We start from the raw sequence: 18,780 nt of genomic DNA on the forward strand, positions 1-18,780 counted from the left end.
CGATGCTTCGCCATGTCGTGTTGCGAGTAACTCTTGCAACAAGGAGAAGGCTTTTGACAGTAAAATTCATCATGTAGGAGGTGTATCTATTAAGGGACAAATATGATGGAGGTAGGAAGTTTACAGATTAGATCCTTTTTTCAAATTTTATTTTTTTAACAAGGAATATTCAAAGTCCCATGGCCCATCCCCATGCCAGGGGACTGTTCCCTCAGCTCCCAGGGCGAGGAACTCACGCACCCACTTGTGCCTGTGGCTTTTCTGCCCTGCTTCGTTAGTATCTTCCCTGGCTTCTCTCTGCCTCGCTGGCCCTTTTGCCACTCCTTCACAAACACACACACAAAGCATCACAACAGCAAAACGTCAGCACCCGCAAGTGTCTTGGCTGCAGGCTGCTATTATTTCAACTTTCTGGTTTCTTAACGATCTTAATTTTCTCAGAACCATTTGACAGAGAGTGGTGTTTCTGTTCAATTCCAAAATAAAAGCCTCTGATACGTCGGACCCTGCCACTTTCACCTCACCTCGTTATTCCTTCTTTTTCCAATCTCTTAAAAAGGGTGGGTTTAACCAGCCAGCACCAGCCATAGCCTTGTGATGGCTGGCAAAGAGTGGTTCGGCAGTCCACGAGTGGCACATCAAAGACGGGAAGATCTTTCTTTCCCCTTTCTTTTCCTCGCCTCCTCTTCTCAGCTTTGCATGAGTGAAGAAGGAACAAGACTCAACTTTCTCAGCTGAAGCTGAAATCTAGCACCTAAATCTGATGTCTTCTGTCTGAATAAGGGCATTTTTACCTAAGAGGTTTTTGCAAGCAGAATGAACAGAACAAGCTCTCCGAATGACTCAAAAGCAAATGAATACAACGCAAGGAGAAAAGTGAAGGGCAAATTGTGTGTTTAACATGCCGACACTTGTATGGCCACTGTCCCATTCATTAGTCTTTTCCCTTTCTTCTCTCTTTAACCTTGACATTTACTTTCCTTAGGATGTTTAATAAGGATGCCACAAACTGACTGCTTAGTACCACAACTATGCTGACAAAATCCTTCAAGCCTGTGACTAAGTCTACTGGAACAGAAGAGCTGTCAAATTTACTGCAGTGTTACTATGGAACAAGCTATTGCAACAAAACACTCTTATATTGGTATGGTTACTTCCACAGGCTTTTTAAATAGCAACAGTCACTCTAAAAAAAACAACCAACAAAAAATCAAAGAACCAAAAGCCCTCCAAAGCCCTAGGTCTGTTGGAAAAATCTCTGCTTAGACACAGGCCCCAGCAATCTCCAACAAAAGTTACAGTTATTTATATGGCATTGGGAAAACAGCAGCACAAACTCCTTGCAGAGTTATCATAACAGCCTCTCCTAAGGTACTCTGTACTTCATGCTGCAAACAGAGAAACTGGACAGGTTAAACCGTAAGATCATGTTACAATTTGTTACGTACAGTATCTTTATTTCATTTCTGAGACTGTTATAAAAACAATATAACATTAATTCTTTCATTTAGCAAAGACACCCTTCCCACAGTCATGCTGCACAATCTTTTCAAGAAATGAAACACAAGCTTTGCACTCACGTCACAAAAATATTTTGAATAAAAATATGATTTTGTATTTTACAACATGTCTAATTTGGAGCATTGAGCAAACTGGCAACAACATTCCGTCCTAGAAACGTGGTTAAAATCAAGAAACTAGTCTACATAAGATACTGATTGTTAACATCCATCACGTGCAGACTCCGGTTGGTCCTCAGAAAATAAAATACCATCCTCCCCTCAGCTGTCTTTGCAGCCTGAGTACGGAGGCCCCTCTGCTTACTGTCGGCATTTCTGCTCGAGATGCACAGATGGTGACGGGGCAGTGCCAGATCATCGCTCACACGTGGGTATCGAACGGAAGAAGTGCCCCGCAGCCCACAGCCTGATCGCAGGCGGTGATTACCACATCAGTTTGCATGAGCACACCGCAATTCTCCTTGGACAGGTACCTAATCTTTGCCTATTCGAGGGCTTTTTTGTTGATAGGGGAAGGTGATTTTTTTCAAGAAGATTGACAAGAAACTCGCGCTGGCCCCTGATTTCATAAAACGAAGCAGATTCCTGAGGCAAAACCATACCTTTATGTCCATCAGACCAGCCTGTATTTTCCCTGGCTCATCACTGTGCAATTCATTCACCAGGAGCTATGCATTGCTGTGCCCAGGCAGCACCACAGGCAGGCGGCTTAGGAGAAGACTTTGGCAACTGCTGTGCCCAGCTCGAGCTGGTCACTGCTCTGCAGTGATATTTAAAAACTCTTCTGAAGGGAAGAGCGCCAAAGGCTGCGTTATTTCTATGGGCCACGGCACCATGAGTGGATGCGATCATACAGCTTCGTAGCAACAAATCCCAATTTACCTACAAATTAGATATCCAGCTGGTGCCATCTGCCTGTCGGTGGTTACATATCACCCAGCCTCTGCGGGAAGAGCCTGCAGCATCTCCTCCGTGCTCGGACTGCTGTTTCACACATTGCGCTGTGGCTGGGCCATTAAATAGCACAGGACAGCAACTCACGGGATGGTTAATGGTTAGTGAAGTGTCAGGATGGGCTGGCGCCCACCGGCACGGCACCCGTGCTCCTCTCGACTTGCCCTGCCCAGGCCCCCTGAGCCCCCTGAAACCCAGGGGAGGCACGGACGCTGGGCTTCTCAGAAAGATCAGGCCCAGACTCTTTTTATTTTACCAAGAGCAAAATAATTATAACATACGTACACGCACACACGTAACATACAAGTTAGGCGTGACCTGGCTACAGTTTGTATTAAATGAATGTCACTTTCTGTTACATGCTGTGAAGGCATCTGACTACTGGAGTAATGTATTGCAAGGTGATTCATTGCCATGCCATGGAGAAAGCCGTTTGGCATTTCATACATTTAGGGAGAGCTATTTCTTTGTAATCCACATTGCGCCAGGCACCACTGCATAAATATACAGCAGTTTAAAATTTGCTCTGCTTCAGCAAGTCCTATCAGGCCATAAATAATTTTTATATATATTTTTAATACTTCATCACTTACCCTGAATTTTTCACCTTAATCTCAATACCAAAATATACGTTAGTGCAAAGAGAGACCATTTTAAGACTGGAACTAGAGGACAAATATATTAATCATTATGACAAGATACTAATTCTTTTTCTATTCCTATAGATTATTTAAGAAAAAATATAATCTTAAATTACAAATGAAAATCATATTTCATACGTAAGTTTTAATTTACAGTATAGAATCACAGAATCATAGAGTATTCAGGTTGAAAGGAACCCTGGGAGGTCATTTAGTCATCCACTAGTCATCTAGTAGATAAACATCACATTTAATACAGTATAATCAGCTTTAGTAGATAAATAATTCTTAATTAACACAGAGCACATTTCCTTTAAAATATTCTTTCCAGTGACTGACATTATTCACATAGCAATAAAAATACAATTACAGCTGAAGGCGATGCAGGCCTAGAGTTAGAGAGCGGAGAAAAACGACCTCACTGCTTTCTACCGAGGACACTCCTAATGTAGTGATTCATGAGGCAGGCAAAATAACATAGGGGTTTTTTCCATTCTCTCTCTATTCTTACTAATAAACAATGTTGCTAATATTTTGCTAATTTATCTTGCTGAGAGAAAAATGAGAGGCCCACAGACGTTCAGTAATACTTCGGGATGAAATGCTGCCAGGGCCAGATCCAGTTGCGCAAAGGAAACCCTCCAGCCAACCTGGAAGAGGCTTGGACCAACAGCTCCAAGATCTCAGACCTTGGCAAAAGCAGCAATAAAGCGCTGGATTAGTACACCAAAATGCTGGGATTTAAAGTCTCCACACTCAACACAAATGGCACTCAGAGTCCATCTTACTAAATTACCCATGAGTTTCCAGCAGGTAAGTAGCCGGGCAGCGGCGGAGTGCCAGCTGTGTGCAACTTGCTGAGAAAGTGCAGAAAAGGGGAGCCCCAGCCCTGCCGTGTCCACGGGTACAGGGCAGCAGGGCACAGGGTCAGGCACACTGCTTTCTGACAACTGAGACAGCAAGGACATCCCAGTTCCTGCTCTCTGCTTTTTTACTGAGCAAAGTTTTCAAAAAGAAGCCCTTTCACCCTTCCCATCTCTTCCCATCAGTTGGCATGACCCTTGCAATCCCTGGACATACCCCTGCTGCTTTCCCACTGAAAAAGGCACAGTTCCTTTAGCTGAAGTTCCCCAATGACATCCTGAAGTCGGATGCAGCCGTCAGCAACCTGAGTAGTAGTTAATTAATTCACCAAGAGCTCTCAGCAGCACAGACTCATGTCCCCCTGTCCTTCCCTCTGCATCTGCTTTAGGAAAGGGGGTGTCCTTTCCCCCAGCACTGCTTTGTGCAATTCTCCTCCGTCTCTGCTCAGTCACGTTCCCTGCTCCAGTCAGGTGTTGGCTCTAATCATGCAACATCAGCATTAAACCCTAATTTGGAAAAGTAAACCATTTTGTTTCTCCCCAATCTTCTCTTGGAGAATCTGATGTTCAGGCTCTTCCATCACTCCATGTCTTCAAAACATACTTTACCTGTCCAGCTCAGTGAGGGAAAACCAAGGAGGGGAAAGCATCTGCTCAACAAAAGGTCCCAGGGAAAGTTGTGAGATAACTCCAACCACAGGAATTAAGGACTGGTCATAAACCAAATGTACTAATCCAGAGAAGAAAATTTCTGGAAGCCACATGCTAGCAATCTCTTCTCAGTGTCAATGTCCTGCAGTATCAGGCAATGTAAATGCCTTCCTAGTGCTGAAGCAATCACGACATTGTACGCTCTTATTTCAGATTTCCCAAGGGGATGCAAGAGAAAGGACAGTGAGTGATGTATTCAAAGGGGCATCTCTATTTATACCTTCTTTCTACCCTCTTGGAGTAGTAAGTAATGAAGAATATAGTAACAACAAAAGCAACAAATATGAAAGAGATAAAGGCTAATAATGATTTTCTGGTTCGGAAGAAGTGGCATTCAGGACACGAGGCAATCTCATCTGGGCACAGCAACTCAGGAGTTTCAGGACCAGGAAAACCGTTACTGTCAATTATTTCTCTGTAATGTTTCATAGAAGGCTTTGGTTCGTATTGATTTGCAACGTAACTGTAGAGACCATATTTAGGAGCAGTCTTGTCATTAAAAGAATAGACAAAATATCCTTGCAGGTTAACGTTGTCCAAGGTGTAAGCTGCCAAAGAAAACAATGGGTTGAAGAAATGAATAAATGTGACTTTGGCATTCAAGAGCAGTACAATATGCCAGTACATAAAGCAGGGGCAGGGGGATGTTAAACCCACATCTGCACTTCTCTTCCCAAAAATAATGTAAGGTACATGTACATCTATGAAGTGTTGTCATAAAAAGTAAGAATTCGTCAGCCATTGCCAGACAGTGTGATCTGTGAGTATCCTGCAATTTATTTCCTTGTGCTTGGTAAACACAGCTGTGAGTGCATGACTGTGTTTAACGATCAGCATGAAGCCTATCATGAAAAGATGGCTCTCTTTTTTATGTATGAAAGAATACATGTTTTGGTTTTCCTGCACCTGGATTTCTGCAACCTGTTTCTCTGATTGCTCTTTCTCCCTTGCAGAGCACCTCCCGATGGGGACAGCCAAGGAACAGAGGACATCAGGCTGCACTTCTCTCTAGCACAGGTACAGTGACACCAGACAAAGACGTGCCCACGCTAAGGTCACATACTGGGATATCACCAGTGCAAGTGGAAAGCTACATAAGCTTATGCAGATCATAGTCCTCTCTTGTTATTGACCCAAGTTTCTGATCCAAGATGACCTGTATTAGTGTTTATTGAGAACACGTCCACAATCCATACTGCTAACTTGGCTGCTGGAAGAGGTCCAGCAGCTGGAGCATTAACTTTAAGCCATCAGTCCCGCTTGACAAAACCAATCAATCCATAGCAGTAAACACAAACTGTAATACTCTATCTCTCAAAATCACTATTTTTAACAAATTAAAGCAACATCTTCTAGCAGATGAACACAGGACTGAAAGCTAACAATGGCTGAATTTTCATATGCCTCTGAAAATAATTCTTTCTGCAGCTACATGCAAGACATTTAGCACCTTTAACTTACTTTTCATATGTAAAATGAAATCATATTTACCTGCCCTTTTACAGAGCTGCTACCCAGGATAATTAGTTTGTGTTTGTAAAACCGTGCGTGGATTTAATGGTGTTACATAAATGGTTACTGCTGTTCTGTGTTTTCAATTGGCGAAGATGTACTTAAACAGTGTGCAAAGCCTGAGTCCAAAGGGTCCCGTACTGTATTCTGGAATCATTTATCTGCACAAACCTGTTGGCTCCCCTGGAACAAGGCAGGTGAGCAACATTACATGCACAAATGGTGCCACGTGCAGTCCCTGAAACCAGCTGGAGTAAGAAGGCAGAATAGGAACTTTAAGGCAAGAGCACGCATGTACCAAATCCCCTCTCATTCCTCTCCAGTGTGACACTGAGGTAAGGACACATGATCCGTAACTCATCTCAGTTACTGCACAGGGTCTTGCAGAAAAAATGCAAGTTTTGGAGAAACCTGAATCAGTCGTGATGCCAAGGTTAAGAGCTTGCTCTCTGTCTAAGGACAAGATGGACAAAAGCAAAATACCAGAGCAGAAGAAAAGAGAATGAAAAAGCTGGTATTACTGACAGACAAAACACTGTGGAGGAGTGTATGTTGTCAAAGTGGGAGAGTGAGCTTTAGGGCAAGTATTACGGCTAGTTCGCAGGGACATGTTCATCCATGACAAAGAAGGTGGAAAGATAGGAAAATATGGCCTACATGTGATGGTTAAGTTGAAAAACACAGGAGCTATTTCCAGGCTGGATAGAAGAGGGGAGAAGGAAGTCATTGGGGGACACTGGTAACAGATCAGTACAAATGACAAAGTTCTGTAAAAAACAGGGGGATGTGCAGGTGTTCTGGCTAACGGGAACTGGGTGAGAAGCCCATATCCATACACACTTTGAAAACAAAAGTGCCAAGAACTGGTACGGTCTAAAGTGGTAGGAAGGAAAGAAGCAATACAGAAAAAACAGATTGAAACCATAAGCCCAAATATAGCCAAGGTAAGTTTTTTAAGTACAGATACAGAAAACATGTAGCCAGTGCTTCAAAATGCTGGAGAAGGAACTCTTGGGCACTTAATACTGATGTTCAGTAATTCATGAAAGAGGTGGAAATTACAGAGGAGGAAGTTAAAGCCAATACTTAACAGAGTGGACAGGATGACCTGCAAATTATGGAACTGCGAGCCATCCTTCACTACCTAGCAAAAGAGTGGAATAGATTATATAAGGCTTGATAAATAAGAATTACAGGAGATATATATGATTAATGCCAATCAGCTTAGCTTTATGAAAAATAAATCTTGTCAAACCAACTTGACATCTTTTTTATGAGATCAGCAGATCAATAAAAGTAATGATGTTTGATGTAATAGACTTAGAACTTCACAAGGCCACTGACTTGGTATTATATGGCATTTGGATCAAAAAAATAGAATGTTACGAGGTCAAGGGGAGCCCATAATAAACAGATTTCAACTGGTCTCAAATAGAACTAGTAAGTCTAGAAATGTAATTGCAGGTAAGTGTCACAGTAGGTGTATTTCTGCTGTGGTCATGGAGATTGGCTTTTAGCATTAAGATATTTAATGATCTTAAATATATTGGTGACCTCAAAGAAAAGTAAAACTATTTCTCACAAAGTTTGCAAATAACACAAAGATTAGGGACGTAATTTAGCTAGTGTAGCAAGCTTTGCACAAGCAAGCAACTGGCATTTGAACATGACCAAATGTGAGGATGTCAAAGAACAAGCAGACCATGCTTTGGTAGAGGAAGTTCTGCCTGGGCAGCAGGAATCTGTAACCCAGTTGGAAATCTCAGCAGATAACCAAGAGCGTGTGTAACCAACCTGCTGCCATGGCCAAAAGGGCTAATGGGCTGCTTAGATGTAGGAAAGAGAAGTAAAAGGGTAAGAGGTTACATTATACCTGCCTGAGATATAGGTGTGGCTGTGGCAGGAACAGTGTGTCCAGGTCTGGGTTTAGCCCTCTCAAGAAGAATGCTGGCAAACGGGAAAAAGTTTAATAATTGAAAGGTTCTAAATGATGTTTTATAGTAAGGGACACTAAGAGCTTTGTCTGTGCTTTTTATCAGAGAGATAAATGAGAGCTTGTTTTCTGTCTGTGAATACCTACACAGGTAACATACATGCAAATGTACAACAAAATGGCTTAAAGCTGAAACTAAAGAAATCAATACTAGAAGTTAAGATTTATGTATATCTATACACACACTTATATATAAAAACAGTAAATAATTAGCCACTGCAACAGCTTACAGTGAGATGTAGAAGATTCTTCATCAATAAAAATTATCTCATTCGGGTCTTGTGCTTTTCTTAAAAAACAGTGTGTGTTGTATGACAGGATGACTCAAAATGCCTCCTTTTTGCCTTATGATTTATGAATCTTTGAGACAGAGAAAAAGACCGGCTTGGGTTCTGAGTAGCAGGAAAGAGTCCAGGAAATGGCATAATGAGGTAGATAGCTGAATTATTATGAAGATCACTGTTGGATAAGATCACTGTGTTGGATAAGATACAGAGACAGCTGAGGAACAGAACTCATACCCAGCCCTGAGGCACATCAGTGGAGAGAAGCAACAAAGCAAAACAACAGTAGAAGTGCAGTAAGAAGAAAATCTGACTAAATACATGTGGAGCTACTCACATAACATCTACTTAAATTTCTTGAATCCACAAAAAAGTTCTGCTGTCTTTGCAGAATATGTGCAAGGTCAGCCTTTCTGATTTTTAGTAACACCAATCAGTCATAAATCAAAAGAAAAACTATCTGTTATGCTGTAATAACATTTAATTTATGGAGTATCCTACATAGGATTTATTTTTTTAAAGTTAAACATACCCTACCACACAGTGTATACTAATACTGGGACTTGTGACATATAAACCATCTATGTTTCCTTACCTTTTAAAGCTTCATTGATGTAATTCTGTATGTAATAAACTCTGAGCTTATCATGCACCATATTCTGGTCATCGTCAATTCCATTAGCCATAACATAAATTGGGACATCGCCATACTTTGATTTAACCCACTTGAGCAATTTACGCAGTCCCCAGGGCACTACTGCAGCTCTGTTGGGGGAGTGCAGCCATGTGATGTCATTGATCATCTGAACTTCAAGATAGTGGTCATATTTTAGTGCATCTTCTTTCTCCCAGCCCACAAGGGTAGTGGTGTAGTGACTCAAGGCAAAAAAATCAAATGAGCCCTGGATTAACTTCTTTTCATCTTCTGAGAAATAAGGCAAGTGGAAATTATACAGGTCAACACTGTTTCTTCGGTGAAGCCATGCTCTCATCACCTGTGGGTAGTCACCATTCCCAAAGATCGGCTCTGCAAGCCAGCCAATGTCAAACTCTAAAATTCTGTCAGCAACTTCTTGGTCATTCCTGGAAAAGGGACAAGCTGGTTCTACCCAGTCGGCTTGCAGAGCTATAGATATTTTTCCCTTCTGAGATCTCCTGAATTCTTTGTCATAAAGATGCCATGCTTTCGCATGGGCTTTCAACAGGTTGTGCCCTGCGGTGTATGTCAAGTTTTTCACAGACGGTTCATTCATTGTGATCCAAAATTTGACATGGTCCCCAAAACTTGTAAAGCAGAATCTGGCATACTCAACAAAAGCCTGAACGGTTTCTGGGTTTTCCCAAGCTCCATATTTGGCAAGGGAAACTGGAAGCTCTTGGTTCTCGGCCATAGGTTGCCATAAAGCAACAACAGGAGTTATGTTAACTCTGAGAAGTTCACTAGCAAAACACTGATAATAACCTACAAGTGTGTGGTTGATTAGAGAAAGGTTACCTAAAGGAAGGATTAAAGACCATTTCAGTGAAAAATGGAAGTGTGTGACACGCATTTCTTGCAGAAGAGAGATCTGGAGCCTGATAGCAGCAAAGTCAACACAGTGATGCTTGCGTTTCGAGGTGAAAACTCCATCCACTTTAATAAGCTTCTTCGTCTGGTGAACATCCCACACATAAACATTAGAGTCAAGAAACTGGGCGGGTGTCGTGTCTACCTAGGTAGAACAAGAAACATAACCAGATTCAAGCTGTTTGTTCTAGGTAGGTGGGAACAACATAACCATCAGGCACAACGTAGTGAAAGAATATTGTAAGTCAAAACATTGCATTTAGCACCTCTCTCGCATTTCTGATACCATAACGTCTCTGGCTCATATAAATGAATTAATCTTCTGTTAACATGTGACATCAGAAATGTACCAAATATATGTATCATTTTCATCCTTCTTTCCAAACAAGCTTATGCTAATGGTCACCATGTTTCTGTCTTCTCCAGATTGCACCAGACTGTATGGGAAACAAGGGATTGCTCAGGGATAGGGCACTAAACCTGCGACAAGTGTCCAGAGAAGCACATCTTCAGCAAAGACTACAGTAATTTTTAAAATGTTTTTCTTTCAAGATGAAGAAGCTATACCGAAGGGCCTACAGAGAGACTGTCTGTTGTAAATTACCCAGTAGCTTCAGTTTCAAGACCACTCCCTGAACACAGCAAAAGAAATAATGAATGAAACATCATTTCTGTGTTCAGTTCTTTTCCTGACTATGATGAAAGATGAGTAATTCTCTGCACTTGATTTTTAGCATAAATTTAGCTGACAAGCAAAATTTTTCCTTCTTGCTAAAGACGTCCTTTTTTATTTAACTCATACTGAACTCACTTCCAAGTTATTTCAGCAGGTTCTTGATGTCTGAATCAATTTTTTTTCGGGTCTCCAAGTAAACCCACTATATGTCACTCCAACAATAAATGCATTTCCCCTAAGTCTTTAGGGCTTCAGATGTCAGAATTGCCTGTAGGACATACAGGACACAGTAGAAGATGAGCTTCTCAGGGTCCCACAGAATTATACTTTCACTTTTTAATGAATATCACAAACACAATAAGGACTAGAAAATGGAAAAGTGAATTACTTAAAATAATCCACAGTGTAAAAATCTCCTCATTCATACTCTAGCATAACTCTTACAAGAAAGAGCCAAACTACAAGATACTGGTACCACATGTGTTTATTTGTCCTTTTTTCTTTTTTTTTTTGGTGAAAGGTTCCCCCTGAGTTCAGATTTCCTTGTCCTGCCCCCTGTTTGAAAAGCAGGTGTCAGCCTACAACCATTGTTCAACTTGTAGCTGAGGCTCTGCAGACTGTATAAAGAAGCTGCTGAAAATCAGTTGCTATTTTCTCCGGAGAGGTCAGTACTGTGCTTATAGAAGAAAGTAATAAAAACCAGCATGTCTGAGGGAAAATTGCTTTTCTGGAGAATTGTCCCTTGTAGATTACTAAAGCATGCATTGCCACTAATACTGTGGGAATGCTGTCAAAAGAGTTTTTCCACTGTGATGCATCTACAAATCACACTACCTAAGCCGTACAGCACAAAATGTTTGAATGGCCTTTTGAAATGAAAATATTCAGCTTTGAAGGTTTTGGGGATGGGAGGGATTTTTTAACTGTCTTAGGCCGACTGACTCTGCAACTTTATATCTGTTATTGATCCCAAAGGCAGCAATTCCATTTCCAATCCTGAATCTATCTGGGAGCTAGGAGGATAATGACTGTTGAATCTTCTTGGAAATCGGTGTAGCAGGTAAGGAGGCTGCAGTATTTTTCAAGAGAACAAAGTCAGATCTTACTTTTGGAGTGAGAAAAACCAAACAAGCCCCCTATACTCTAGCCTTAAGAGAGATTCAGTCTTTGTGGAAAATCTAAATTAAAAATTCTGTTCTTGGATCAAGCCTCAGCATTGAATTTAGCTACACCTCTTTACTGTGGTTAGAGAAGCCCTGCAAGCCAAAACAGCATCAGAGAATTACAGAGCCAAACTGTTACAGAGACCATAACTAAGCTACAATTTTTACACATGCTATGAAGTCTTAAAATTTGAAAGGTTCTCCCAAAGTATCGGATTTAGTTGAAATAAAGAGTGAGAGCTATGAACTGGATCCATGATGTAGCTAGGTGCTATCCAGGAGTACTGAAGGCCTCCGTCAGACACAGTACTATGCAAACATGACAAAGAAGGAATATAGAAATTTCATCCAAATCTAATATTGTTTACTTTTTTTATATACAAAAGCCCTCTAACAATGGTACCAGGATATATACGCATAAGATGTAGAAACATGCCACTGGAGTTTTAAGAGCTTTCAGGAAGTTTTCTAAAATATGGACTACCACAGCAGACAAATATATTACCATTAAAATTATGGACATGAAAAAGCAGTAATATTTCCCATTTCATAGACTAGGACATTTGGAACTACACTTTAGCAAATCTAATCAACTTCCACTCGAAAGGGACTGACTTCCAGTAACTGATCACGTAACCCGTCCAGGGAAGATGAGCATCAGACCCCTTTCAATTTCTGGATGTTCTTCTAAAATGTTATTTATCATATCTCAATCTGACTGGATCTCCTTGGTCACACACAGAAAGTCTAGTGAAGACTGAAAGACACAGTGTTTGGTACAAAAGCCTTGTACCCATCTCCTTGCAGCACTGCAGTAATATGTATCAGGAAAGACACTCTATCCAGCAAATTTATCAATATGAACTTGTGCACTGATCTGACTGGACAGCCTGTCGGCTTTATCATCAGACTCACCTGAATGTAGTTGTCAACAATTCCCCAGGCAAAGCCACAGGGAAAAATCCCTTCTATGGGCTGGTTTTCAGGCAAAGGTGGGAAGCCATTTTTTTCTATCAGCTTTTGATAGAACAAGACAGAAGATTTGGGCATCAACTTCTTGTCGTGGCTTTGAAAATCAACATAAAACAATCCACGCCGAATGCTGTATCCCCTGTGCCATTCAAAGCCATCCAGGAGGGACCAGACCGTGTAGCCAAACACATTAACTCCGTCGTACCGGATGGCTGAGGAAAGAACAAAACCAAACTTATCGCAGTGCTCATTTTTCCTCTGTAGATTACACCGTATCAGCAATGTTTGTGGTATTCATGTGTAAGAACAATGCAATAGGTCAGATAAGTATCTCGGGGCCTGCCTCAAAGCCCGTTCAGGGAAGGTATTTCAGCTGCACTCAGGCAGCTGCCAGGGCATGGGTGCACTGAGCAAGGCAGTAGAGGTACCTGGCTTGGCTTTAAACAAGCCCGATTTAGGAAGAGAAGCAGTGCAGCAGTGGTTTGAACACTGCTGCTAATTAGATGTGCCAAACCTCAGCCTCGGAGCAGAGCACGCTGCACTTGAACTGTTTGCAGCAGCTAGCTAGTAATGCACTGCACTGCACTCTGCTAAGCACGCACTGCAGCTCACTCCGGGGTAGCTTAAGTGCCATTAATGCAGCACTACCCTGTATGCAAACAGAAGTTCTACTCTTTTTGATCCTTCCCCTCCACTACAAAAACATATTGAGAAAACCCTGACAATGCTTTTGGTGTGCTGATGAATTTTTATTACCAAGGATTTTAAGCAGAAGTGATAATGCAGGAAGACCCTATTTATGTGGTAATTCTGTCGCTTTACATCTTTTATGGCATAGCGTTTTCCAGCTTAAATATTTAAGGGTTTCTAAAAAGATGTATACGTTCTAGGTCAACTGTGTGACTTTTAAGAATCACCACACACACTTTGTAAGTTAGAATCAGGGTCTACTGGCATCTGTTAGTTTTGCCAGCTTTACAGTTTTATTTTGAGATTCCAAGTGATACTTACTTTCAGTGGTATTAAACACTGAGATTCAGCAAAATGTTCCTGGGCAAGGCTCAGCTTCAGGAAAGCACAAAGGAGTGTGCTTATGTGAATTACATAATTAGACCCACCCTAATTCAGCAATGCATTTAAGCACATTCTTAAATGTTCTTTTGAACTTGAGTTTGGCTCTGCAGCCAGCAGAGTTTATCTTTATTACTCACCATCTTCTGTCAACCCAAACTGGGTACTGACTGAACATAGTATTTTTCAGCCTAGTTACACTGAAAGCGTTATTTCAGGCAACCAAAATATCAAGATCCTAATTTCCTGGTTTTATTAATGTACCTTATTACAATCATTTATGAAGGACCACATGGATTCTTGATTGTAACCCTGTTTGAATCAATTAAATGAACTGTGGTTAAATAAGCAATGGATTTGGCCCAGTCTCTATCAGAGGTCATGAGAAAATGTCTACGGAAATGGAATATTTCTCCTCCTAAAGGCATCATTCTTTTGTGTTTGGCAAATGCCAGTATTTTTCTAACCTCTGCATGCATCCATGATGACATCTGCTGTACCAGCAGAGTAAAAGCCAATACAGGTCCACTTTGTGAACTGGTCTCAGTGAGAATTTCTCCTTGAACAGCATCTCATCCCTTCTGTAAGTCATCACACAGCACTCCCACACTTCCTGAGCACCTCATAAAAATTCTCCTCAAATCCTTCTTTAAAAATGCATTCACTTTTAAGTGTCACCTATGAAAGAAGCAACTTGAAAAATTTTTGGAAGTTCCGAAAAGTTTGGAAGTCTCAAACATAGTATCCCACATGAATTGCATGTTACTGAAAACACACAATGAAAATTATTGTCTTTTTTTTTCTTTTTCCTTTGTCTATCTCCCCTCTTTTTTTACATCTGTTGGTGTGCAAGCCAGGCTGACTGAAACCTAAACTGTTCTTGCTTCTGAAACTGAGTGGCTTTCTCCATACCACCTACTGGAAATAACTCCTGACCTGAGCAATCCCCCACAGCATGCCTAGAAGTGTGCTACTGTGCAGGCCAGAACTCTGCCAGAACTGGGTTAAAAATTAAACAGCACTTCAGCTCACGCTCTGTTTAGCTTACTAGAGAAATAGTTCAAGGAAAATTGGCAGACCCATAAGCATCAAATACAGATCCTTAAAATCCTCTGCTCAGCTGCTGTCCAACCCCGGGGTGTGAATGTGAGGTGTGTGAAGCCCGCAGCCCCTGCTTCCACATGGAAGATGCCCAAGGATCTATGTTTTGCCTCTGGACACACCTGAGAATAGCTCGGTCCTGACCTGTCAGGGGCCTGGCTGATCCCGTTCTCCTTAAGACTTTTTGAATCCAGACCTGCTAACTCCCCAGGTAATGACCTAACCCCTCGGCTAGTCAACATGGCACGGAGGAGCTTGTCCTCCTGGTCAACATGCTCCACTTTACAAGGAACAATCAATGTATTTGTTGCACCAGAGACAGAGCAGGGAAGTGAATATGACACTAGACTAAATGGTTAGATACCCACCCATGTGAGAAGACATCTCCAACCAATTAGCAGCTCTAATTAATATTTAACTACTTTATATTACAGCTCTATTTACTCTATTCAACCCTAAATGGTATTTGGGAAAAAAAAAGATCAATAATAGTAAACAGTAAAAGGATTTAGGGCTGTGAATCCCAAATAAAGACCCTTTCCCGGGGGGGGGGGGGGGGGGGGGCGGGGGGGAGATGTATGGAGCTTGTCTACAGCATGCAGTGTCAGCATGGGCATCTACATCAGCACTTCCAACTGAAATCAGGAGCATACTTTTGAGCAAATCTCCCTCCTTATCACACTTCGGTTCACATCACAGAGTGGTCTCAGGATGGGTTCCTTTGGGGTGAAATTAATCCAGAAATGGGCTTCAGGAATGCACATGGCGTGGACACTAGGCTCTCAGCACCAGCTCTTTTTACTCCACAGGCTTGCTCCGACAGGGCTGCACTTACTTGTAAACATAGATATGGAAATAAACAGTTTTGTTTGAACCAGTGCATATACAGAATCAGGCAAAGATACTGGCCAGATCTAGGAAGCAGCAAAACCACATTTATGTGGCCCTGGGTCTAAATTAATTATCCTTGCTTCTCAGTGCTATAGCTCCTTTAGTGGCCCCTAAAATGGCTAAAGCCACGTTACTGCCCCATGACTGCTGGAGTGAATCTGGTGGTAACCAGCTCATGAATCCCTACATTAGAGTGCTTTACTGCACTGGATAGACATGTCCTACATCTCTGAGAGAGACAAGTGCCTTTGCCTTTGGTTTTTAAAGTTGTCCAACAAGAGTGCTTACAGCCAACATGATGCCTTTTGTGGATCTTCCTCAACTAAATCCCCCTAGGTATTGCATAGAGAACTTTGGTATTTACACTGGATTTTGCAGATTCTAATGGGCAGAAGAGTCGGGTGCAATAATTTTCATCATATTGTTGCTGAAGTCCCTTCTGCAGATCCAGTCTGTCTCTGCTTTTTTTTTTTTTTCTGTAAAAAGTTTAGCCAAGTGTTCATATTCTTAACTTAATATGACAAGACTACTGTTGTTGTTGCTGTTATTATTATTTACTGAGTGGCACATTAAAAGGAAAGAAACTCTGTAAATTGAGATTGTTTCCAGCCAGCTGTGATTAAAAGGCAGATTCCTGTCTGTATGTCCAGCAGTTTACAAACTAAGCAGAAATATGGGTAGCGGGAATATGACCCCTTATAGCTCTTCATCTGACTTCATGCAAACTAGTAATACTGTACTTGCAATAGTTAGTAACTCTTTTACATTTCATTCCTCCCATTTTGGATGCACCGGCTCATGTATTTATTAACCTTTGAATTTATTTGTAATAATCAGGCTTCTGGAACAGCAGATGAAACAAACGCGGGACTCCTCTGCATCTTCATGAGTGCTGAGAATCAAATGAAAGCCAGTTTTCCTCATCCCCTGTATGAAAATGGCAACATAACACAATGGCTATCTATCTCATCTGAACTAATAGCTACAATAATACTGTTTTTAAAACCAGAACAGTAAACTGTAGACAAGTAAATCAACTATTAAATTGTAACTTAAGAAATTAGACTACAATGAAAGTGGAAATGGGAACCCAACAACTTATTTGTGACTACTAGGATTGAAAAACTCTGTTTCGCCACAGGGAAATGGGAAAATAGAAAATAACTTTCATACAAGGTAGTGTATTTCTCTTACTGCTCAGAAAAAATAATAGGTTAACAATTTAAATAATTTAGATTATATAACCTCAAACATTCAGTTCTCCTTAAACTGATGTAAATTCAGATTATTGTGATTGATGTCCAGAGCTGTACCAATGTAAAATTTGTGCAAGGGCAACACTGAGATGCAGAATGAAAAGGTTCCAATTTTTCATTTAAAAATGTATTCTTTCAGCCTTCTGTTTTCTTCAGAGGAACTCCTATTGCATAGTATTTACCTTCCCACATATATATTCTTACATTTTGTACATAGGCATTCATGTATCTAAGATATGGAAAACAACTATTAATAAATAACACAGTAAATTTCCCTAAGTCCATTGACAGTATAGTTCACACATGTTCTGCATTTCCTCCCACCAAAGACAGTAGAAACTTTCCTACTGACTTCAAAGGCAGCAGCATCAAGCTCACCAAATGCTATCTGCAGATATTAAGGGTCCTCAAGAGTGAAAAGAACAAACCCAGGAAAGGGATCTGGAGTCTCATTTCACAAGTGCCAAGATGAATGTTAAAGACTAAAATTAGTTTTCAGCCTGGTTCTTTAACATGTTTCTGTAGGCTATTTTGCGTTATGATTTTGTCAAGCACATATTAATACAACCTCAGTCCTACCTTTTAAAGTTTCCATAATGAACTTTTTGAGATAGTAAATATATTTGGCATCATCTCTCTTGGTGCTACCAGAAACAAACCAGCTGTTCTCCACAATGAATATTTGGGGGTTGTTATATTCACTGCTTATCCAGTAAAGGAGCTGCCTCAGGCTTATTGATTCCAACTGTTGGAATTTCATGTGGGAGTCCAAGAGCTGGAAACTCAGGGTAGCTCCAAAAGAAAGAGCAAAAAAGTCTGCTGTTCCCTTGATATACTTCTTCTCAACTTCACTGAATTCAGGCAACAGAGATGAGAGGTTGCTCCTCATGCTCTCTGGATAGTCACCATCAATAAATATGGGCTTAGCAAACCAGCCGAGCACAAAATCAAGGGATTTTTGACATTCTTTTATGTTTTTTTCAGTCATACGTTGAGGTTTTATCCAGTGGGAGCTAAGGGCAATGGACACTTTTCCTCTTTGAGTTGGACGAAAATGGTCATTGTAGAGATGCCAGACTTTAGCATGGGCCTGTTGAAAAGAAAGACTGTAATTAATGCACCTGAAATTCCATTTGAAGTAACACAATTAGTCTCAAGTACTGACATCCAGTGCCACGTAGTAACCACATAAACACGGCATTTGAGGGCTCAGCCTTATTCATTCATCAGCAGTTTACAACTCCTAAATTAACTTTTCTTTAATACCATATATCAACTATAAATCACTAGCTGGTCGGGGAAAACAGCATCTCAGTTTTCCATGAGATACTATTCCAGGCACTGAACACACTTTTGGTACTTAGTTAGACACCTTTATTAACTTTTGTTATTGAGTTCAGACATACTTCCAGTAGTTACAAAAATGAAAATGCAATTAACTAAACATGTTTCAAAGTACATTTTCATTATGGGAATATCACTTTATCTGTAGATTCACAGATATATAAAGAAGGAAGATCTATTCTTCAGAACTCCCCAGTCTCTCAAACAAAACAAGACAAAGAAACACCCTTGAACTTATTCCTCTTTGAACCAGAACACACA

General features: G+C 40.9%; 1 protein-coding gene across 1 annotated transcript in view; it reads right to left on the bottom strand.

Annotated features, from left to right (window-relative positions):
• Positions 1 to 3,369: 3,369 nt before the first annotated feature.
• The window catches only part of KL (klotho), a 51,490-nt gene continuing 36,079 nt past the window's right edge, over positions 3,370 to 18,780 (bottom strand). The window contains exons 2-5 of the mRNA XM_075492003.1: positions 17,755 to 18,265; positions 12,800 to 13,068; positions 9,074 to 10,190; positions 3,370 to 5,237 (exon numbers count right to left, since the gene is read on the bottom strand). Coding sequence (XP_075348118.1) covers positions 4,900 to 5,237; positions 9,074 to 10,190; positions 12,800 to 13,068; positions 17,755 to 18,265 — 2,235 coding nt within the window. The 3' untranslated portion in view covers positions 3,370 to 4,899. The remainder of the gene's footprint in view (positions 5,238 to 9,073; positions 10,191 to 12,799; positions 13,069 to 17,754; positions 18,266 to 18,780) is intronic.

This window comes from Mycteria americana, chromosome 1 (assembly GCF_035582795.1).
Source record: "Mycteria americana isolate JAX WOST 10 ecotype Jacksonville Zoo and Gardens chromosome 1, USCA_MyAme_1.0, whole genome shotgun sequence".
NCBI classification, from domain to species: Eukaryota; Metazoa; Chordata; class Aves; order Ciconiiformes; family Ciconiidae; genus Mycteria; species Mycteria americana.